The sequence below is a fragment of the Ramularia collo-cygni genome (assembly GCF_900074925.1).
Source record: "Ramularia collo-cygni strain URUG2 genome assembly, contig: RCC_scaffold27, whole genome shotgun sequence".
Taxonomy (NCBI): domain Eukaryota; kingdom Fungi; phylum Ascomycota; class Dothideomycetes; order Mycosphaerellales; family Mycosphaerellaceae; genus Ramularia; species Ramularia collo-cygni.
This window is the reverse complement of record NW_019716281.1, coordinates 54,202-76,063: the sequence shown is the minus strand read 5'-3', so window position 1 is coordinate 76,063 and position 21,862 is coordinate 54,202. Positions and strand designations below refer to the sequence as shown.

General features: G+C 52.1%; 10 protein-coding genes; 5 read left to right on the top strand and 5 right to left on the bottom strand.

The window, feature by feature from the left end:
• Window positions 1-1,198: 1,198 nt before the first annotated feature.
• Window positions 1,199-2,547, top strand: RCC_11119 (related to mannosyltransferase; the record flags this gene model as incomplete). XM_023776343.1 has 3 exons in its annotated part: window positions 1,199-1,893; window positions 1,939-2,209; window positions 2,269-2,547. The coding sequence occupies 3 exons, from the start codon at window positions 1,199-1,201 to the stop codon at window positions 2,545-2,547; spliced, it is 1,245 nt and encodes a 414-aa protein (XP_023632111.1).
• Window positions 2,548-2,564: 17 nt separating this feature from the next.
• Window positions 2,565-3,458, bottom strand: RCC_11118 (related to calcium transporter; the record flags this gene model as incomplete). XM_023776342.1 has 2 exons in its annotated part: window positions 2,565-3,137; window positions 3,189-3,458. The coding sequence occupies 2 exons, from the start codon at window positions 3,456-3,458 to the stop codon at window positions 2,565-2,567; spliced, it is 843 nt and encodes a 280-aa protein (XP_023632110.1).
• Window positions 3,459-3,966: 508 nt separating this feature from the next.
• On the bottom strand, window positions 3,967-5,327 carry RCC_11117 (related to acid phosphatase Pho610; the record flags this gene model as incomplete). XM_023776341.1 has 3 exons in its annotated part: window positions 3,967-4,157; window positions 4,232-4,974; window positions 5,032-5,327. 3 exons carry the CDS (start codon window positions 5,325-5,327, stop codon window positions 3,967-3,969), a joined length of 1,230 nt encoding a protein of 409 aa, XP_023632109.1.
• A 1,247-nt stretch (window positions 5,328-6,574) lies between these two features.
• Window positions 6,575-8,614, top strand: RCC_11116 (related to iron transport multicopper oxidase fio1 precursor; the record flags this gene model as incomplete). Its single annotated transcript, XM_023776340.1, has 1 exon — window positions 6,575-8,614. The coding sequence occupies one exon, from the start codon at window positions 6,575-6,577 to the stop codon at window positions 8,612-8,614; it is 2,040 nt and encodes a 679-aa protein (XP_023632108.1).
• Window positions 8,615-10,055: 1,441 nt separating this feature from the next.
• On the top strand, window positions 10,056-10,548 carry RCC_11115 (probable Putative DNA repair protein; the record flags this gene model as incomplete). XM_023776339.1 has 3 exons in its annotated part: window positions 10,056-10,097; window positions 10,194-10,300; window positions 10,368-10,548. 3 exons carry the CDS (start codon window positions 10,056-10,058, stop codon window positions 10,546-10,548), a joined length of 330 nt encoding a protein of 109 aa, XP_023632107.1.
• A 614-nt stretch (window positions 10,549-11,162) lies between these two features.
• Window positions 11,163-11,841, bottom strand: RCC_11114 (probable glomerulosclerosis protein Mpv17; the record flags this gene model as incomplete). XM_023776338.1 has 3 exons in its annotated part: window positions 11,163-11,245; window positions 11,298-11,767; window positions 11,831-11,841. The coding sequence occupies 3 exons, from the start codon at window positions 11,839-11,841 to the stop codon at window positions 11,163-11,165; spliced, it is 564 nt and encodes a 187-aa protein (XP_023632106.1).
• A 609-nt stretch (window positions 11,842-12,450) lies between these two features.
• On the top strand, window positions 12,451-13,821 carry RCC_11113 (related to nicotinate phosphoribosyltransferase; the record flags this gene model as incomplete). Its single annotated transcript, XM_023776337.1, has 1 exon — window positions 12,451-13,821. The coding sequence occupies one exon, from the start codon at window positions 12,451-12,453 to the stop codon at window positions 13,819-13,821; it is 1,371 nt and encodes a 456-aa protein (XP_023632105.1).
• A 529-nt stretch (window positions 13,822-14,350) lies between these two features.
• RCC_11112 (related to multidrug resistant protein) lies at window positions 14,351-16,098 on the bottom strand (the record flags this gene model as incomplete). XM_023776336.1 has 4 exons in its annotated part: window positions 14,351-14,567; window positions 14,626-15,183; window positions 15,237-15,417; window positions 15,468-16,098. The coding sequence occupies 4 exons, from the start codon at window positions 16,096-16,098 to the stop codon at window positions 14,351-14,353; spliced, it is 1,587 nt and encodes a 528-aa protein (XP_023632104.1).
• A 1,388-nt stretch (window positions 16,099-17,486) lies between these two features.
• RCC_11111 (related to CDC40-cell division control protein) lies at window positions 17,487-18,995 on the bottom strand (the record flags this gene model as incomplete). Its single annotated transcript, XM_023776335.1, has 1 exon — window positions 17,487-18,995. One exon carries the CDS (start codon window positions 18,993-18,995, stop codon window positions 17,487-17,489), a length of 1,509 nt encoding a protein of 502 aa, XP_023632103.1.
• Window positions 18,996-19,150: 155 nt separating this feature from the next.
• On the top strand, window positions 19,151-21,565 carry RCC_11110 (probable Elongation factor G, mitochondrial; the record flags this gene model as incomplete). The annotated part of the gene is made up of 1 exon (XM_023776334.1): window positions 19,151-21,565. The coding sequence occupies one exon, from the start codon at window positions 19,151-19,153 to the stop codon at window positions 21,563-21,565; it is 2,415 nt and encodes an 804-aa protein (XP_023632102.1).
• Window positions 21,566-21,862: the final 297 nt, after the last annotated feature.

Genomic DNA, 21,862 nt, shown 5'->3' with positions numbered 1-21,862 from the left:
TGTGATGATAATCACTTTAATGTCTTCATTTCCCTACCAATTCGCCCATGAGGAAATAGTTTTCGTCCGCCTGTCGCAGGGTGGATGTATACTAGCCAGTACCTTAGCCTGACCTTCTGCCCTCAACACACATTCACCAAAACACTTCTTCGCGTTGAGCAAAGCTAACACGAAAAAGTCAGATTTCTCTCGGTCCGCGATTAGCCTCGCCAGGCATGTCACTCGAGCTACCTTGAGCAAGATGACAGTCATGTGCCATCACAAAGTCGTCCGTCTTCAGCACACCGCCGCTGACGGACGAGTCTGCCTCCTGCATGCCACACGCGCAGCGGGAGGTCAGGTCATAGATGGTCAGTTCACACGTGCTCCGCTTCCACACCACCCCGCCATGTGCACTCGCTGGGATGATGAAAAACGTTCCACTATTCGCAGTTTCCACCTAAGCCGTCGCTACGAACCTAATTAGACGGACGATGAAGGCGCAATCTTCCTTGGATGTCTGACCCCTCCAGCTACCCTTCAACTTCATATCACTGCCATGATCTTTGACAAACGCATTCGCTGACGTTAGCCACCAACAGTTCTCCCGCCGCTCCCCACGTTGCGTAACGAACGGTGCACGCCTGGCATGCGCAGTTGCCGCAGGTAGGTCGAGGATGTCTATTCTATAATTGCTGGAAAGAGGTGGCCAAGTCCAGCACGTCGGTGCATACGTGGGACATTTGCGATGTGGATTCTATAGAGTATAAATCAGAAAGTTCATCGATACCCTCACCAATGGCCATTGCTATCAGCCTCTCTATGTTGTGTGCACATCGCCTGGAAGGACCTCAGCTCGTAGACTTTAGATACTGTCGCGACGTCGCTGCGACGCTTTCACCTCTATCGAGTCGAGGAGACTAACACCGGGCTCACATAGAGGACAGCAGTGATGATGACAATCGAAGACCGTGAACGTGTGAAGWCACGATTGACAAATTCTTGCCTCCAAGCTGCTACATGTATTGATCTTCAGTGTCTCCAGTGCTGTGTTGCCACCTGCATGTGTTGCTGTTCAATGCCAAGAAAAAGTGGGGATCGGGGACATTCCCCTTTCATTCGCATTCGATTCGACCTCAGGTTACAACGTCGACATTGTCGATAACACCATGTGTTAACCTTGGATTTCGAATTGAACCCAGGTTGTCTCCAGGACGTAATGTCAACGCCGTCGCCTCTGTGGCGACCTCATGTGATCTTCCCTGCGGCCATTCTACTACGAATCATTCTCCTGGTGTACGGCCGCTGGCAAGACGCGCATAGTCCCGTGAAATACACAGACATCGACTACCTGGTTTTCACGGATGCAGCGCGCTACGTTGCCCACGGTCACTCACCCTATGATCGCGCCACCTATCGCTACACACCTTTGGTCGCCTGGATCCTGCTCCCCACAACATGGGGAGGTCTCTGGTTTGAATTTGGAAAAGCCCTATTCGCGGCCGGCGATGTGGCAACGGGATGGCTGATTCTGCTTATTCTTCGAGCTCGCGGCTTGCAAACTGAGCAAGCATTGAAATTTGCAAGTATCTGGCTGCTGAACCCGATGGTGGCCAATATCAGTACGCGTGGCAGCTCTGAAGGTCTGCTGGCAGTACTGGTCGTGGCAATGCTTTGGGCAACGCTGAGCAAGAGGATAATTCTTGCAGGAAGTCTCCTCGGCTTTGGCGTGCACTTGAAGATCTACCCATTCTTTTATGCAGCAAGCATGTTTACGTGGCTGGAAAGCCCAACAACATTGCATGAAGCTTCGTTGACCAGGCGTGTATTGGCATTGATCAACCGGGATCGAATCAAGCTGGTCATCTCAAGCTTCGTGGCTTTCATGGTCTGTAATATAGCCATGTTTTACTTGTGAGTTGTTTAGAGTGTGCAAGCGGTTCGATGCTGACGATCTAGATATGGCATGCCATTCATTGAACACAGCTACACCTACCACCTCACCCGCAGTGATCATAGACATAACTTCTCAGTCTACAACACGTTGCTACACCTGTCCTCAATGCATCAAGATCAAGCCAGCTTCCGTGCCGAATCTCTTGCATTCGCACCCCAGCTCTTCCTCTCGCTTGTAGTTATACCGATGTGTCTTGCACAGCAAGGTTTGGCAACCACAATGTTGGCGCAAACTTATGCTTTTGTGACATTCAACAAGGTCTGCACTAGCCAGGTACGACCCTTTCCCTACTCTGCCTTTTTTAGAGCGCTTTGAGCTAACCCTTTATCAAGTACTTCCTCTGGTACATGGTCTTCCTCCCATTCTACCTTCCCAACTCGTCACTGCTGAAGAAACCGACACTCGGTATCACCGCACTCGCCCTTTGGATTCTCGCTCAGGCGGCCTGGCTAGAGCAAGGGTACGAGCTCGAGTTCCTGGGGAAGTCCACCTTCTTTCCTGGCCTGTGGCTTGCCGGGGTGGCATTCTTCCTGATCAATTGTTGGATCCTTGGTATCATCGTACATGATGCTGGCAATTCTCGGACATCGAAATTGCTGAAGATTCGATGAGGGTCCATTCTTCGGTCTCAGCCCCCGATAGCTTTCACGCATCCCATGGCTGCACCGGCCGCAACGCCGCCGAGGACTAGCATCTCCACCGCATTGCGGAAGCACACCATCCGGCTGCATTCGCCAACCAAAGCAGTCTTTGCCCAGCCGAAGGAAAACAAAGCGAGTGCCATGGTGAAAACGCTACACCACAGGGCATCACGGACGTGCTCGAAGAACAAGTATGGCATTAGCGGCACCAAACCGCCAATGAAGTATGWAAAGGCAATGGTCAAGCCGCATGCAACTGCTCTAGATTTGGTGAAGTCGGCCTCTGCAAGCTGGTGGTGGAAGCGCATGAGGAAGTCTACCAGCTGGTCCGGGTGTGATGCGAGGTTGTCGGCCATGGAATCTAGAGTGCTGGATGGAAGATCATAGTCCTTGAAAGCTTTGCGTGCCATTCGACATGCTTTCGGTTTGTCGTTGGTAACGCAGTCCTTGGTCTCCATCAGAGCTGCAATATACGCGTCTGCCTCTCCCTTCGCGCCGAGGAATCCTCCAAGGCCCATCGATATTGCGCCAGCCACGAGTTCAGCGAAGCCCGCATAGATCTACTTGAACATTAACCGGTGTTTGTGAAAGGGAAGCCCCGAGGAACATACAACGAGATCAGTCGTGCCCAAGGCAGAAAGACCGGCAGTCAAGGCGAACGGTACAGTCAAGCCATCAGAGAGTCCAATGGTCGCGTCTGAAATGATGCGAGGATTAATCCTGCAGCGAAGAAGTCCATACTCATTTTCATCAAGCTTGTCGTTGAACGCATTAGTGATCCCCGAATCGATCGAGTCTCCTCGCTCATTACCCAGCAGTCGCGAGCTTTCAGGACGACGCCTCTCAGGCGATAGGAGGGAACGAACAAATAGTAAGGCCATCTTTGCAAAGTGTGTTGTTGGTGTGCGACAAGTAGGACGGCTCTGGAGTAGAGTAGAGACGATGTGCTTACTCGAGCCGAGCAACCATATACAAGTCTTCTCATTGGCCACCCGCGWTTTGATCCCTGCATGCGTGAACATATTTAGCGCTACTACACGCACCCGAAACGAGTTGATCTCCGTTCACGCCCACGTCCACGTGTGTGCGAAGCAGCCAATGGTAGAGTAATGGCGATTATGCTCTAGACGAGCTGCGGAAGTTGCAAGACGATGTACACAAAGATCATCGTACAGGCGAAGYGAACCTGGAAGGATTGAGAACCGCGGAGTATGGATAATCGCATGTGCTTCAATGTAAGGTAACATCGAATCTAACATACTACACTGACGCTGTTTGAATCTTCTATCTACAGTAGCCTACTGAGGAACAGAATGTCGACCTTGTGGGAGATCTATGCTGCAAAATCTAGCTTTTATGTATCAAATGCACGCTTCATCGTATCGTAAATCAATAGCCCTTGGGCGGGTGCTGTGCGTCGGGAATTTCCACACCGTTGTTGTAGTATGCATTCACGGACGACTGTTGGTCTGCATATAGCTTTGCAATAATAGGGAGAACAGTTCGGAACGTGTTCGGCGAGGTTGCGTTGATGTTTGGAATTGGGTAAGGAGCCTGGTTGTTACTCGAGAGCGGGCCAGCTGAAAGTGAGAAGTGGAAAAGTTAGCGATGTCATGGATAGATCTCGACGCAAATCTATGCTTCTGTATCTTACCATAACTGGCGTTCAAGAACTTGCTTGGAGAGCTGCCTGTGACCGCATTGTCAGGTCTGCAGCCGTCTCCTGTCTGCTGCGCAACGAAGTTGAAGACGTTGGCGCCGACATCCCAGCGTCCCAAGGTATGTAGGTCCCAGTTCGCCTCGACTGTGGAGATGTCAGAGTAGTGGTTGTAGTACCGATCATCGGTTGTGCCCTGCAGGCTGGAGGGAACAGCTCCGCCCAGCAGGATACTGAATACACGGTTGACGCTTGTGTAAGTGTGGTTCTCGTCGAACGTGAGAAGGATGAGCGTGTTTGCCATGAAGTAGTCGTTGGAGAGTAATGGCTCAAGAAAGTTGCGAGACCATGTGCCAGCGGTGGTGACGGAGGTGTCGTGTCCATCGGATGTCATGTTGGGCGTGATGAACAACCATTGAGGTAGGCGCTTGTTGTCCAAGTCGTCGTAGAACTGGGTGAGATTCTTCTGATATGAAAGACGGCGTGGWCTCGTGTTGTTGTTGAAAATGACTGCTGGATTGTGCTTGCGAACGTAGTCATTGGCCTTGGTCTTTTGGTTGACCCACGCCACTCCTTCGAATCCGGTGTATGGCATGTCCTCTTGATAGGTCCCCCAAGAAATTTGTTTATCTTCAAGAAGATCAATCACAGAGGATGCATTTTCACTGATTTGAGAGAATGGGTCTCCGTTGAGGCCGAAGTGATCGCCTCCTATTGCGGCAATGTAGTTTGGTTCGGACCTTGGTTACATAGCATCAGCATGTCTGTTACGACTTGGTCCCTCTGGGTGTACTCACGGATGGGTAACTCCAAAGTAGTTGGACAGCGCGATGCCCTTTGAAGCCAGATATGCGAGGTTTGGATCACCAGCAGCCTTGTCATAGTCCGTGTTCTCGAGCCAGATCTCGACGAATCTGTCAAACACCTTTCCCGTCTTGTAGGGATCGGTACGGCCCTCATATGTTACCGCGGTTGCCTGAGCTTTGTAGACAGCAGATGTRCCTGTAGCAGTGTTTACGTTCGGTTGGTTCGTATCGCCAGCTGACACGGCGCCAAAGATGGCAAAAGATATGAGTGCCAAAGTTGCAGCCATGATGGAGTGCAATGGCTTGGAAAGGGCGTTCTGTGGTGATTGATACTTGGGGAAAAGATCGATTCGGATGTACCGGGATTCCCTGGACCTACAAATAGCAGACGACTACAGGAGATTGACAGTCTTCCTCGAGTCGGGCTCACCCCATTCCAGAACACGTCGCATGGGGGATGATCCCTCCCTCGTGGGCACGTTCTACGACGAGAGAGGAAGGCCGCTGGGGTCCCTCGTGGATTTTCCGTGCCGATTGCGCGACACCAATTCTATCTAGGGACGTAGTCCGTCGCTAAGCTTCTAGAAAAAAGCTTGCAGTATGTTGACGCAGACTTAAGCTCCACTGAAGTGCGTGGACACTGGACAGGTCTTGCCACCGATGGACAGCATCCCACCACGCCGGAATGCCTTTGCGCTCTCCGCTGCTCTGTCTCGCAAAGACGTCTCCGAACCGTCTTCATCTGTCGTTGGTCGAAGAGGTCATTTGTGCCAATCACACATCAGCGTTGAGCGGAGGATGCACACGAGACACCGCGAAATGGAGGGCATTCGGCTGTGATTCACTGATGCCATGCTGTACAGTAAGGCTGCAGAATGCAAAGTGTAGGTAGTGTCGGCGTGCAGACACAGAGCGAGATGATTGGACGATTTGTGTCGGCCTTGGCACGTGGCTTTTTCCGCGTGAAACGTTCCTTCCTGGACTTGCAGCACCTGGAGACCAGACCACACCAGAAGAACTCTCTGCGAATTTGATTCGGGTCGACTCTCCGCCTGGCATCGAATTGTGATTGGGCAAGGACTCCATCTCCAGCCTCGACCAATAGCGCTTGCGGGAGGTCCTTCCCAATCAGAATTGGAGGGAGAATCCCTTCAGCGCCCGGGCGGTGCGTGGGCAGGATGCTGTTCATTTCCAGGTTCCTTGCATACCTACCTTAGGTAGCCTCTGAACTCAGGGCAGATTCCACCCCACGGCATGGAACCCTGATCGACACCGATGACAGTCGCCTTGATCCTAGAGACGGTCAAAAGTCCGAGACCACGTCTGTTTCTGTACATGTTTGAGCCGCGATCTGCGAAGATCCTCTGAGCAGTGTGTAGCGTCGTGTTGGGAAAGGCTTTCGTGTCGTGAGAGGCCACTTCACATCCTTCCTCTTTGTGATGTCTCACGAATCTGGTCATTGATGGTTACGACGTCCGGCTGAGGAATACGATCCGAACACAGCAAGATGGCTGAAGAGGGAATGTTTGCGACAATGAGATTGTCACAGCGTGAAAGGGACTCGTCGCGCTCCTCAGGCAACGAGACAGAACAGATACAGAGCCTGCTGATGGACTGGAGGGGCTCCGATGTGGAAGAATTGTCCGAGAATGAGAAACACCAGAAACTGGACCAGAAGGAGCAAATTGAGCTCAGGTCTGGTTTCTGCATCCCCCGTCTATGGTTCTTTATCTCCATGGCCATAATTATCTTGCTTGCTCTCGGCACCATTGCCAGCTTGAATCTAAGCAAAGGCGACACCCAATCTCTGGCCCAAGCACCTTCAGGAATATCAACCCCGGACTATACACTGGATCCGAATTGGGACTTCCACGCGCCTGCGCAGCGTAGAGAATATAGCTGGACTGTCAGAGACCATGAGCACAACCCAGATGGAGTCTATCGGCCGATGATATTGGTCAACTCGCAGTTTCCTGGCCCGCTGATCGAAGTCAATGAGGGTGATACCATAGTTGTCAACGTACATAACGAGGCAACGAACGCAACCTCGTTTCATTGGCATGGAATCTATCAAAACGGAAGTTCGTTCATGGACGGTGCAGTTGGTACCACCACTTGTCCGATCGCACCTGGCCACAATTTCACCTACCAATTCACTGTCAAGCAAAGTGGAAGCTACTTCTGGCATTCTCACCAAGGAGTACAATCGTCGGACGGTCTCCATGGACCGCTGATTATACATGGCCGCGATGAGAAGGAGAAGCAGCGTATACCGTATAAGACCGACAGGGTCATATTGCTAGCCGACCACTACCACGACCTCTCGTCAGCGCTACTTTGGCAGTACCTCAAGCCAGACGAGGAGAACGCCGAGCCAGTTCCAGTTGGTGGGCTGATTAACGGGCGTTCGATCCGGGACTGCGAATCTTTTCCTGGCAGAAAGTGCGACAACAGCACTACAAACGTGGGCACTCCTCGCCTGACGCTTGAGCGAAATGAAAGTCACAGGTTGCGTTTCATTAACGTAGGCGCATTGGCAGAGTTTCAGGTGCAGATCAACGAGCATGAATTGGCAGTGACAGAGGTCGATGGCACGGACGTCGAGCCATCGACCTATCACCGAGTGAACATCAATCCGGCGCAGCGGTACAGTGTTGTCGTGAACACCAATTCTGCCACCTCTGAGTCGTTCTGGATGCTAGCCCGGATGATTACAACCTGTTTCGCCGAAGTACCTGCAAATCTGGATGCGAATGCCTTGGCCATCGTACAATACGTTGACGACCCGAACGAGCTCCCATCATCCACAGACTGGGAAACCGCACTTTTGCAAGAGTGTAAGGACATGAACACCACCGAGCTGATTCCGCTCGATGTGGTTGCTGCTCCCGTCCGCGAAGACGCATTTTTCTACCTTCGTTCGAACTTCGAGATTGGGAAGTACAGATTGAGTCGCGGAAAGTTCAACACAAGTACTTTCCGACCAGAAGTGAACTCTCCTAGCTTGCACCGAGCGATTGATGGGTTGGCGACTCTTAACATGACTTTTCGCCCGGACACGACATCTTCCCAAGCATTTGTGAACGATCAGGCGTACGACATCTCTCGTGAGCTCGTCATTCAAACTACTGGTATTCAAACCATCGATATCCTCGTGTCGAACTTCGACGACGGCTCTCACCCCATGCATTTGCATGGATACAAGTACTTTGTACTCGCTCAAGGTCATGGATACCCGCCACTCACATCTGTTTCCGGTGGTATCAACAGGGAAAATCTAGCGCCTCTCTACGATCAACTCGACCTGACGAACCCGCTGCGACGTGACACAGCCACTGTAGAGGCCTTTGGTTGGATGTTGATTCGCATAGTTGCCGACAATCCTGGCGCATGGACATTTCACTGTCATTTGGCCTGGCATTCCGAGGCTGGCTTAGCTATGCAGTTTCTGACCCGGAGCGATGAGCTTGCCAAGGTCCGAGTTCCTCAAGCAAATCTGGACCTGTGTGCTGCCCATGGGATTGAAAAGGGAATGGGTCCTGAGGATGAGGACTACAGGGATCTCGCCAAATGAAAGTCCCGTGCGCTAGTAAGGAGAAAGGTCATTCTCCTAGCTAACGATATGAGAAACTATCAACAGAAGCAGCACCCTCAACAGCGCCCTCCATCAATTGACGGGCCACGCTGGTGTTAGCGAGGGGTTTAGTAGCCACAACGTCGTCGACCCTGCAGAGGGCGAGGGCTTAAGCTGATATGCAAAAGACCGAGGGTGTTCCATTTCGATGAGGAACCCTCATATCGGCAGCTCTGATCATCCTGTTCAGCCCACACTGCGGCTCACAATCGATACCCCGCTCCGAATCACTCATTTCATAGACAGGAAGACTGAATCCTGTCAGATGGCGTCTATTCCGCAGTCACAGCATGCAACAGATATTTATGGTCTGTCGACTGGGACGGCATCAGAGCCACTGCCACAGACTTCTTCTGCCACTGGCACATCGTCGGCCAGGAATGAACGACGGCGACTTTATCCGCGGTGAAGATATATGCCTGCTATGGATCAAATTAACGATTGTGGTATTCACTACCGTTTGTCCTTGAGAGGTTGGAGGAAATCACCTGCCCTTCCGTCGCGAGCAACTATGTCTTCAACAAGCACAACATGTCATATGCCATGAGGATGTTGGTGGTTATGTTATAACGATGGAACAAAATTCTGTTTCCAGACTACTAGCAGATGACATTGATACGCTGGGGGAAACGATTCCCAAGCATAGATGAGCGTGGTCAACTAGTCGGCAGAAGGATGTGACAATGATGCTGTGCTACGTATAGATATATACCGATGAGTATTAAGATTTGCCTACGCCTCGTTGACTAGATGTTGGTCGGATTGCTTCCGCCACGTTCGCTGTCGGACTGACTGTCTCGGTCGTGCAGCTCGCTATATGCGACAGTATGCTTGCTCCCCATCTAACATTTATCCTACACTTCAAGCATAAAACTTGACTCTTCCATGGCCCTTTCTGACCCACCCAGATGATCTCCTCCCCGCTCCAATCTACCCATTCCCTACTCTCTTCTCTTCGCTCTCGACTTGCACTACTTCCTTTGACGACAAGTCTCAATAGTTGTCTCGTGAGCCTTGCTGTGTAGTGGGCAAGATTGCCAGGCTGTTGCAGACTTGGGTCGAAGAGGCCTTCCTCGCAATGCTGCAGACCATAACTCCTTCAAATTTGATCTTCAAACGACAGATTCTCTCGCCCTCAGTACCACATACTAGAGAAGAGATAGAGCATGGGAAGAATATAGAGCAAACTAGGAAGGTATAGCGAGAATTACTAGCGTCGGCAAATCTTCCCGATACGGAGGTGAGGTGAACGACTCGCAACTCCACACCACGACATCAAACCAACGCGGTTCCAAGAACCATCCGATCATCAAATATCTGATTCCGTTCGCGAATGTTTCATCGAGTCGCGCGAACAGCGCTGCGAAAGCGATATTCCAGCATGGCCTCGCAGACTCCGATGGAAGACGCGCTGAGGCAAAAGGTAAATCTTACATACACGTTCGCCATGGAATAATTTCCACCCGATTTGTCCCTGAGAGCGATGTCTCAACGAGTAGAAAGCTGATTGCTTCAATAGATCACCGAAGCGCTTGCGCCAACATCTCTCGAAGTCTTTAATGACTCGCATAAGCATGCACATCACAAGGCCATGAAAGGCAGCACTTCACAAGAAACGCATTTCAGGTAGGGGCCACTTATCATCGTATCCATTTCTTCAAAGCCACCCTTACTAAATGAAAACAAACAAAAGAGTTAACATTGCTTCCGACGCCTTCAAGTCGAAGATGCAGCCGGCCCGCCACCGCATGGTGTATACACTTCTCAAGGATGAGATGGCTGCTGAAGGCGGGATTCATGCCCTGCAATTGCGCACACGGACGGTTGAAGAAGAGGAAAAAGCAAAGGCGAAGGAGAGCGCAGTATCATCTTGAACGCTGCGCATGCCGTGATATGATGCCGCTTTCGGCCGTGCGATGTACCGAGCATCTCCAAATATTCGACGAGCTCCGTCTTTGCAGACCTTGTGAACATCGAACTGCCGAGAGCTCGAGACTTGAGAAAAGTCTGCTTTATAAGACAGCATGAAAGTAGAAGCATACGGTGGATCTCTGGGTTCAGGAGTCAACCATCATCCAAGAGGATCCATCTCATGGCTTGAGATTAGACAAGCTCCAGCACGAGTGCTCCATGGAACGAAACTCGACATGCTCCGAACTTAACCTTGGAAACTGTACAATGGATTTCGAACTTCTCATTTCTGAGTTGCATTGGCATTCTCTGCAATATCTCCCGCTGGTTGCCCAGTCTGACGTGCAAACGATGGGCCTAATGCTATGTGATGCACCTTCGTAGGTGTTGTGATGCAAACGCCGTGTCCATGCCATGCCTTGCTTTCCGAGCTGGCCTGCCCACCCGCTAAAGAAACAGGAAAATGTACACGGGTTGCCCACCTAAACTTGCCTGCTCTTCAGCTGCAATTGGTGTTGTGAATTCGTACGTGAGGTGACGCGCAATGAAGGCGCGAAGTGAGAGCACGTCGAGAAGCTCAAACATCCGGAGGTAGCTCGGGGTTGGCGACATGCGCACCGCCTGGCTGGGAGTTGAGGAAGCTGAGGTAGCAGTTCCAGCCTACGATTGTTAGCCACTGCGACAAGCTCAAGCTCGGCTACGATCTACTCACCCAAGGACACCACGTTGACGACCAGCACGCGGTGGTGCAGCGGCACGAATGTGAAGTTGACGAACTGCACAGCAGGCCACACCATCCAGTTCTTCTTGAGAGCCATGGTGTAGGTCTGTGCGAGCTTGTCCTTTGGACTCTTGCCCTCCATGACGGCCATGGTCGACAGGAAGAAGAAGAGATTGCCGGTGGCGAAGAGGCACTGGTCGGCGGCGACTCGGGCGAGCGTGGTGAGGTGAGGAGAGTTCTTGATCACGACGCGGTTTTGGAGGACTCTGAACCACATGGTGGCAGCGGGGCCGAAGATGCAGCCACCGTAGAAGGCCATGCGACCGGTGCGTGACAGATCATGGCCCATGATGCCATTGCCCTCGACGGCCTGCTGGGCGAGCGTGTCGCCGGTCGCGAAGAGGACGGCGGTCGTGACGGACTGCGTCAGGAGAGGGCGCGAGGCCAGGCTGGCTTTGTACCTGCGCGTCGCCGCTGGTTAGAGTGATGTGGATAGCACGTGGCATTCAGGGACAGAACCATACCAGGCGAGCATGATGTGTGGTTGAGTGGTGGATGGTTGTCGGTAGGTTGGTGTGATGGATGAGGTAGCTTTCGAGTCCAATGGCTTTTGTAGTCAGGCACTCGAGTGAATCGCGGTCAGGGCTCCGGTTAATTCTAGGCTGCCGAGCAGAATTGAGCTTGGACCCTGACTGCGGCGTTTCTTGAGAATGAAGTGAAGTGAAACGAACGGAAGGTGTGAGGTGGACTCAGAGGCATATAGATTTCAACAATTTTTGGAGCTCCCCAAGCGGACCTTCCTTTTGGGAGAGTCCGCGTTGCGATGATGCTATCGTAGATAAGCTCGGGGCTAAGTGATGCAGGGTTCGGTAGAGCAGCCGATGCCTGCCCCACTTTCAGCACGCAGCAGAAACAGAAACATGTCGAGGGACCACTGGCCTAGTGGAGCTCATCGGAACGAAGTGTGAGGGAAAGTCGCGTCTTCTACATAACTATCTTTTGTTTGCCAGCGTTTGCTTGCATCAAAGCCAAGGTCTGTTTCAGAAACGGCAAGCGGCTCATGCTTTGTTACGGTCAACAACCAATACTAATCAAGATCATTCATCTCTGAACTTGATCGTCCTTGACATTAGCATTACGCAACATGGCCTCCAACGATACGCCCGAAGGCGTCTTCTCGCTGCTCGACACGGATCTTTACAAGCTGACGATGCAATGCGCGGTCCTCAAGTACTTCCCCGACGCTCACGTTCGCTACCAATTCACCAATCGCACGCCCCACATGCGATTCACAAGAGAAGCATTCGAGTGGCTGGAGACGCAGATCAACAAGCTTGAGAACATTCAAGTCACTGCGGCCGAGATTGAATGGCTACGCAAGACCTGTCCATATCTCACACCGACCTATCTCGACTATCTATCGACTCTTCGTCTCCATCCCTCATCGCAGGTCGAGGCCACATTCACACCCATTACGAGCGATTCCAAGGATCCTGATGCTCTTGGGGACGTTATCCTGTCGGTCAGTGGAGTGTGGGTGGAGACCATCCTCTACGAGATCCCGCTGCTCGCCCTTACATCTGAAGCCTACTTCAAGTTTGTCGATCGTGACTGGAACCACGACGGACAACTCGCTCAAGCCAAGGAAAAAGGCGAAAGACTTCTCGAGAGCGGCTGTGTTTTCAGCGAATTTGGGAGCAGACGGAGACGTGACTACAAGACGCACGCGATGATCATCGAGGGTCTTATGCAGGCAAAGGAGGAAGCGGAGACAAATGGCAGGGGTTGGAAGGGAAAGTTCACGGGAACCTCAAATGTGCATCTCGCCATGAAATATGGCGTCAATCCTACGGGTACGGTCGCGCATGAGTGGTTCATGGGCATTGCCGCCATCACACAGGACTATGCAAGCGCAAATGAGCTCGCACTGCAGTATTGGATTGGAACTTTCGGCCGGGGCGTGTTGGGCATCGCATTGACGGACACATTCGGCACTCCCTCATTCTTGAAGGCTTTCGCGCAGCCTGCACCTAAGAGCGGCACCACCGAGGATGTGGTGAATGGACGAGACCCGACATACGCGCAGATATTTACTGGCGTACGCCAGGACTCTGGCGATCCCGTCGAGTATGTCAAGATGATTAGCCAATTTTACGACGCACAGGGTATCAAGGACCCGAAGACGGTCATCTTCTCTGACAGCTTGAACATCGCGCGATGCATTCAGTACAAGGAGGCCACCGAGGCCGTGGGTCTGACACCAGCATTTGGTGTGGGGACATTCTTCACTAATGACTTCGTGACTCTGAGCACGAAGGAGAAGAGCGTGCCGTTAAACATCGTTATCAAATTATGCGAGGCCAATGGTAATAGCGCGATCAAGCTGAGTGATGATACGGGCAAAAACATGGGCAACGATGAGCTGATGAGGAGCGTGAAAGCGCAAGTTGGGTACGAGGAGAAGTCTTGGCGAGGCGGAGATGAAGCTCATCGATGGGACAAGAACGACAGCTGAGCAGTGTCTTGCTCCCTAAATATGGTGCTTACACGATGCATGACMGGCGAGCGGGTTGACAGTGTCTTGATAGGCGAGGTCGCGGGGACGACGATAACGATGACACGAAACGGGGACGACTACTGAAGCATCAGCGTATGGAGTTGGCATTACAAAGATACCCGGGCAGATGAAACGGCGATTTGGAGTTGACAATAGACGGCGAATAGATTCTCGCAGTCACAAGCACGCAATGTATGTAGCCTCTAGGACGTCTTATGTCACAGACCCTTTGGAAGTTATGAGCACAGTGACGGCATGGAGCTAAGCCATTATTCTACTCTACCTACTGTTGCGTATGTACAAGCTTCTTACAGTTGGCCATGCTGTGCTGTTCGATTCTTGAGTGCAGCTTTTCTTCCACCCTATTCTGTTTTGTCATTCTGTCGATGCTCGTAGTTTTTCGTTCACGTTCAAGGCATTAGCGTCCTTGCAAGTGCAGCTTCAGCCTACACGTTACTGTTACATAATTCATCTACAGGAGGAGCCTTCACACGGAACCAGTAGCCTCCTTCTCAGCGACCTTCAAGTCCTCAGCCATGACAATGGGCGCCGGACCAGCATCTCTCCATTTCTGCCCTCGCCACTGCAACACCGCTGTGGGAACCCAACAGACAGCGAATATCAGCCCTGCAAGCAATCCAACGCTTGCCACGGTACCCAGATCGGCCAGCATCTCGGGGAAGAAGAATGGTCCGATGAATCCCCTGCAGGAGAATGTCAGTTTTGTGGTGGCCTCCGTTTCTGAAGGAAGGAATAGCATACCAAGTCTGTCGAACGACATTTATGAAAATACCAATGCTTGCACTATGCTCAACATGACAGTCAACCGCATAAGTCACCAGTACCGTCGTGACGATCTGGTTACCCACTGCTGCGATTGCGATGCCGATTATTGGCGTTACATTMCAATGATTCTGCTCAGCTTGTTCAAATCGAACGCCGAAAATGATCAATCCGACCATCGCCAGTAGGAATCCTCCGTAAGAGAGCCACAGACGGAACTCGGGTGGAGGCGTTGCGACTTTCCTACCTCCAATGCGTCTCATCCAGAGGTCGCTGAGTCGACCACCTAGTTGCTCGCCAATAATGGAGCCTATGATGATTCCGAGAAATTGGAGACCAAGCTGCTGGGAGTTGAAGCCAAATTTGGGGATGAAGAGTTGAGGGATCTCGACTGTGAGGAGGACAGAGGTAAAGTTGAAGACCACAGCATACGCAACAGCGGGAATCGCAATTGAGGCATATCGCGCGAGGGATAGGGGTTGGATGAATTCGAAGATTCGGAAGGGAGCTGGGTCGATTCGTCGGAATTGGAGATATCTACGGAAGAAGTCAATTACCATTCTCATGTTTTCAGGAAGGAGAGAGCGCACTCTTGAGCGAATGCAGAGCCTCTGTGCGTGACGCCGCGTCGAAGATAGCGAGTCTCTGGTCCAAAGATACAATAGGCCAAGAAGTGCACACCGTTGAGAATTGCGAGGGTCCAGTATATCCACCGGTAGTTTCCAGTCTGGTAACTGACGAATCCCATAATAAATGGTCCCGAGGGTGCCCCTGGACGAGCATTAGCATGTTCAATCATTCAAGGATGTGGCCAACCCCACCCAACGTGACCAACAAGGTCCACACGCCCATGTACTGAGCTCGCTGTCCTTTAAAGTACGTCTCCGTCACCACACCACTTCCGTAGGCCATTGCGGGACAGAGGAAGAAGGACACAAACGCGCGACATATGGCCATCGTGCTATAACTATGTGACAGTGCGCAACCCACGTTGAAGACCAACGAGCCAAGCATACTGATCAGCCAGATAGGACGTCGACCATAGCGCTGAGAGAGTGGCTTCCAGAACAGTGGAGCCCAGCCCAAAACCATGATCTGTAGCGATGTGAGGTAACTGGCTTTCGTGATGGTGCACTCGAACTCCTCAGAGATTGCTTCGTATGCTGGGATGATTGCAGCTGCTGTGAAGGTTGTCATCATGGCATTGAACCCCACGACGATTAAATTGGCCATCTTCTTCCATTCTGGCCAGTTGTAAGGATCGGCAGGGTCGTCTGAAGGTACAGGATCGAGGTAGAGTGTGCCATGGCGTTTGATAAGATAATCTTGATGTTCCTGGCTTAAACTGACAGCTGGGCCTGTTGCCATGTATCTTGCACGGGTGTCCGTTGTGGGGTCCATTCCGTCGCTATCAGCAGGACTTTTAAAGGGTTCTGGGTGAACGTTTGACATTGTTGCGGAGTCACTTTGGCCACGGCTCGCCTTCTGTGGAGCGCCCATTGTATGAAGATGATCTAGATAAAAGACTCGAATGAAAAAATTGGCAGAAACGTCGAAGCCTCTGTATACAAAACAAGAAGGCTTGGAGGATGGAGCTCAACTCAATCAAGCTTTCTTGTTGAATACGCGTTGCAGCATAGAAAGCTGAGAACGGCAGTGTGGAGCAGGCGAAAAGCACCGAAGCGAGATGTTACTGACTTGCAAATCATAGATGAAACGAAAGCAGATGTCACCCACAAGCAGACATCGCCCCAGAGCATCTCCTCATTTACTCCGGGCCCCCAGAGGCGGCTCCTCCACATCGTACGATGGTCTGGTCTTGCGGGCAGTGACACGGCAGTTGAGTGGGCATTCTGGTCGTTCGCCGACTGGTTGGCCGAGAGTCCGAGACGGCTCCTCAGCTATTGATAGTGGAGCAGGAGAGCGACGTGCGTTAGCAAGATTAATCAAGCATTTCGAAGCGAAGGGCGGTCGATAATTTAGGCTAGAATGTTGCGGGCGAGCATTGCCAAGGCGCCGTCCGCCGTCCGCTCATCCGGCGCGAATCTGACCTCACTTCACCTCACCTCTCAACTTTCGCGCCTCGCGTATGTCCTCCCGCCCCATTCCGCCTATATCGTCGACCAGTATCTCTTTACTGAAAGAAACTACTGTAAATTGAGTAGCGATGTGGAGGGCCTGGACGGAATTGACTCTTGCGATCTGCTAGTAGCTACGTCCGCCCTCTTCTGGATCTGAACTTCCCCACCAAGGAAAGACAGACGTACGTCGAGCGGAGCATAAATATGTCTGGTCGGAACTTGGCTTCGTCGAGAGGCTGGCCTCACGCCCCGTCGTCCGACTTTAGCCCAGTCCTCGTACCGCCCGTCTCTCTGTCAATATCTCTTGAAGAAGAACGACCCCTGTCCATCGAACAAAGCACTCAAAGGCCGGGCATGGAAAACTGAACGCAATACTTCTAGTTTTATGACGATACAGATCACATCGTCCTCTGCGCATCATCTTGCTCTAACGCTCTCATATGGGCGTTTCTTTCGCCCAACAGCAAGGCGCTCGACGACGGGCTTCTGCATACCGTCATGGTATTCGCTCAGGTTCTTCTGCTTTGGGTTGACCTCGTATATTACCCCATCTACGGAGCACTACATAGGCACGGACATCTAGGCTGCCGGTCTTCATGTGTTCGGGCACGTTGTCGGCTTTCAATGAAGGTACAAAAGCGATCTCGGTTTCTCGTCCTTTCGCTGCACCATCACCTCCCTGTAAGGTAATTCAGAGCATCAATCGTCGCCAGAGAGTCGTCATAACAATGTCGTAATACTTTGATRTCGAAATCCAGGCTAGTCCCAGTACTTGATGACACCGTTGAGATCTCCTGTGACGACTTTGGAGCTCTCTCTGGGATGCCATGCTACGCTGATGACTGCCGCATCACTTGCCTTGATCTTGTGCCACATTTTGCAGCTCTTCCAATCCCAGAAACATACGAAGCCGCCGCTGTCACCACTGCACACAATCCCTCCGTCAGGGCTGACATCGACGTCGATAGCATAGCCGGCATTGTTGTGACCTCGGAACTCCTTCTTTCTGTTCTGTCGGATCTTCTCACCAGTGTTGTACACTTTGATTGTGTTGTCTGAGCTCTGCATGAGAACCGATGATTTGCTAGGATGCGAGGCGGATTTGACCATGGGGAACATGTAGGGTTCTGCAATGAATTTGATCGGCACGGGGATGTTGTACTCCCACGCGCGGAGTGATTTGTCGTCTGATGTTGTAATGAAGCGGCGATTTTGATCCGTGAACGTGATGGTATTGACAGGTCCCAGATGATGGTCGTACTCTTGCACAGGATTCTTCTTTTCGCCGTCCGGTGGCAAGCGAGTGTCGAATTGCACGATTTTGTTGTTGTGCATGCCCGCGAGGAACTCCTGTCCGCTCGGATCATCGGGTTGCCATCGCACAACGTGCGGCGTTGAACCGGTGCTGAATCGGCCTGTACATGCTCCAGTTTCCGTATCCCACACTTTCATTTGACGATCGTAGGACGCTGTTATGAATTTCGTTCCATCCGGGGAAAAGTCCACATCCACGACAGACTTGGTATGTCCAGAGTAAGAGCGCAAGAGCTCACGAGCATGAAAGGCATCCCAAAGTTTGACTTTACCATCTGCGGCAGCACTGAGAAGCAGGTGACCAGATTCCGGAAAGAACTTGAGTGCCGTGAGAGCCTTTTCATGCGCAGGCTTGTTGTTCGCGGACTTGTAGGTGTGAATGAGCTTCTTGGGGTGGTAGCACTTTAGGTCGAGGTTTTCAAAGTCGGCAGTGAGGTCCACGTCCAAGTCTTGTGGTACATGCATATATGTGCGGCCCTGATAGTCGTGTTCTTCGGCACCTTCAAAGGTCGACGTTTCCTTATCCGCGGATGCAGCATCGTAGTCGGTGCCAGCGAGGCTTCCCTTGGCCGGCACAGGCATTAAAGCGTCCTCCTCGTACACGACCACCTCCTCGCCGCTCTCATCTCCCGACACCTCCACCTCCATCTCCTCGCCGCTGTCGCTGTCGATACGCCGCTCTTCGTATTTGGCCCACGGTCCTTTGTATGCGCCTGCACCATACACAGTCCCGCTATCGCCCTTCAGCTCCCGCTTGCGCTTCTTTCCAGCCGACTGCTGACTCTGCACATCCCGATGTAGGCTGCGGAAGCTCTGCTCGGATATGGCAATCTCCTCAGCGTACCCAGTGGGGACCTTTCCTTTGGTGGATGTCCGGAACTGCTTGTCGGAGACCAGATCGGCGGCACGAGTTGGCGGTGCATTTGCGCCATTGCGCGCCGGTATCAGCGACATTTCGGGTGTGGGTGTCGAAGCGAGTTGAGGATGCTAGTTAAAGTCGCGGCAGTTGATTCACGTGGATGACTAAAAATGCGGACTCCCGAAAAAGTTATGGCCGCCGCCATTCGCCATCGCGTGCATTCCATTCCCACCATCTCTAACTCGCCATCATGCGGGTTCCGTCTCTTGCGCGGTTATCACTGCGCCATGCTGCTCTGCGAAGTGGCAACGCAGGTGTCTGCACGCGTGGATTCGCCACGACCGTCCTTCCATCACATAATCGCCACGCCGTCCGAGCACAGAACCACGAGAGAATAGGACAGCATCTACAGCAATGGCAGACGCGACGGTGGCAGTCCGGTGCGGCTGCTGCGGTGTTGGAAACGGCAATGCACGATCCCACCTCGCTCTCTCAGGACGCCATTGTCGAGAACCTTGATCCCGTCGAAGCCGCTCGTCTGGATAAAGTGCGCAACATTGGAATCGCCGCACATATCGATTCAGGAAAAACCACTGTGACCGAGCGTGTGCTATTCTATACCGGCCGTATCAAGGACATCCACGAAGTGCGAGGGAGAGATGCAGTTGGTGCAAAGATGGACAGCATGGATTTGGAGAGAGAAAAGGGCATCACCATCCAATCTGCTGCGACGTTCTGTGACTGGATCAAGAAGATGCCCGATCCCGTTACTGGAGAGTTGAAAGACGAGAAATACCACGTAAATTTGATCGATACCCCTGGTCACATCGACTTCACGATCGAGGTCGAGCGAGCGCTGCGTGTGTTGGATGGCGCCGTGATGATTCTGTGTGCTGTTTCTGGGGTGCAGTCGCAGACCGTGACTGTGGATCGTCAGATGAAGCGCTACAATGTTCCCAGAATCTCATTTGTGAACAAAATGGACCGCGCTGGCGCGAATCCGTGGAAGGCTGTGGATGGTATCAACCAGAAACTCAGAATACCCGCTGCTGCAGTCCAGGTCCCCATTGGTGTGGAGGACGACTTCAGGGGCGTGGTGGACCTTATCCAGATGAAGGCCATTTACTCCGAAGGCCACAAGGGAGAGGTTGTCCGTGTAGACGACGTGCCAGCGGATGTGCTCGAACTGGCGCAGGCAAAAAGGAGCCTCTTGATCGAAACTCTGGCAGATGTGGACGACGAGATCGCGGAAGCATTCTTGGACGAACGAACACCCTCCCCAGATGAAATCAAGGCTGCTATTCGCCGGGCAACCATCAGCTTGAAATTCTCCCCAGTGCTGATGGGCTCAGCATTGGCTGACAAGAGCGTTCAGCCCATGCTAGACGCTGTTGTCGACTATCTCCCCAATCCATCTGAAGTAGAGAACCTTGCCCTTGACCGAAGACGAGACGAGGCTCAGGTAAAGCTTGTATCATACAACAGTCTGCCATTTGTCGGTCTTGCCTTCAAGCTGGAAGAGTCAAATTTCGGCCAACTCACCTACATCCGCGTCTACCAAGGGTCTCTCCGCAAGGGTCAATTCGTTACCAGCGCTCGTACGGGCCAAAAGGTCAAGATTCCCCGCATTGTGCGCATGCACTCCAACGAAATGGAGGACGTGACCGAGATTGGTGCAGGCGAGATTTGTGCCGTTTTCGGCGTCGATTGCGCTTCGGGAGATACTTTCACAGACGGTGGCCTGGGCTACAGCATGACCAGTATGTTCGTCCCAGATCCCGTTATCTCTCTCTCCATCCGGCCCAAGCACACGAAGGATACACCAAACTTCAGCAAGGCCATCTCGCGTTTCCAACGCGAAGATCCCACCTTCCGCGTTCACGTGGACACCGAATCCGGCGAGTCTATCATTTCCGGCATGGGAGAATTGCATCTGGACATCTACGTCGAGCGCATGAAGCGTGAATACAAGGTGGAAGTCGTCACCGGTCAGCCTCAGGTTGCATACCGCGAGACGATTAACCAGCACGTCAAATTCGACCATTTGCTCAAGAAGCAGACTGGTGGATCTGGAGATTACGCCCGTGTCGTCGGTTTCCTTGAGCCTACTGGAAACTTGGGCAACAACGAATTCGAACAGCAGATCGTCGGAGGCACCATCGCCGAAAAGTACCTCTTGGCCTGTGACAAGGGTTTCCAAGCATCTTGTGTGCAAGGTCCGCTACTTGGTCACAGAGTTCTCGGAACGAGCATGGTCATTAACGATGGTGCGACGCATATGACTGATTCCAGTGAACTTGCTTTCAAGAACGCTACACAGCAGGCTTTCCGCAAGGCTTTCTTGGCTGCACAACCGCAGGTCTTGGAGCCGCTGATGAAGACGGTCATTACCGCACCCAATGAGTTCCAAGGAAACATCGTCGGACTTCTAAACAAGAGGAATGCTGTGATCAACGATACTGAGATTGGCCCCGAGGAGTTCACTGTCACCGCGGATTGCTCGCTTAATGCCATGTTCGGCTTCTCATCGCAGTTGAGAGCGGCTAGTCAGGGCAAGGGTGAGTTCAGCATGGAGTTCAGCCATTATTCGCCTGCGCCCATGCAGCTGCAGAAAGAGCTTATCGCCAAGCATGAGAAAGAGAGGGCGGAGAAGAACAAGAAGTAGAGCAAGTTCTATCATCGAGCAGGGATTCTGGAACTGCATGTTTGCATGTTGTTGTGGAGTGTGTGGACCGCAATGCAACATGGGAACATGATGTACGATAGGATGGGGATGCTGTTTGCATGAAAGGATGTACAGGGAAAGCAGACATGCCTGCTAATGCATCGGCATTGCCAGGCGCTTCAAAAGGATGTATTTATGACATATTTCGTTCAAGACGAGAATTTCTCTGCTTACATCAAACTTGTGGAGAGCATCTCGTTCCCTCGAGTTTCAGTCTATATCAGAGGTATTGCGCAG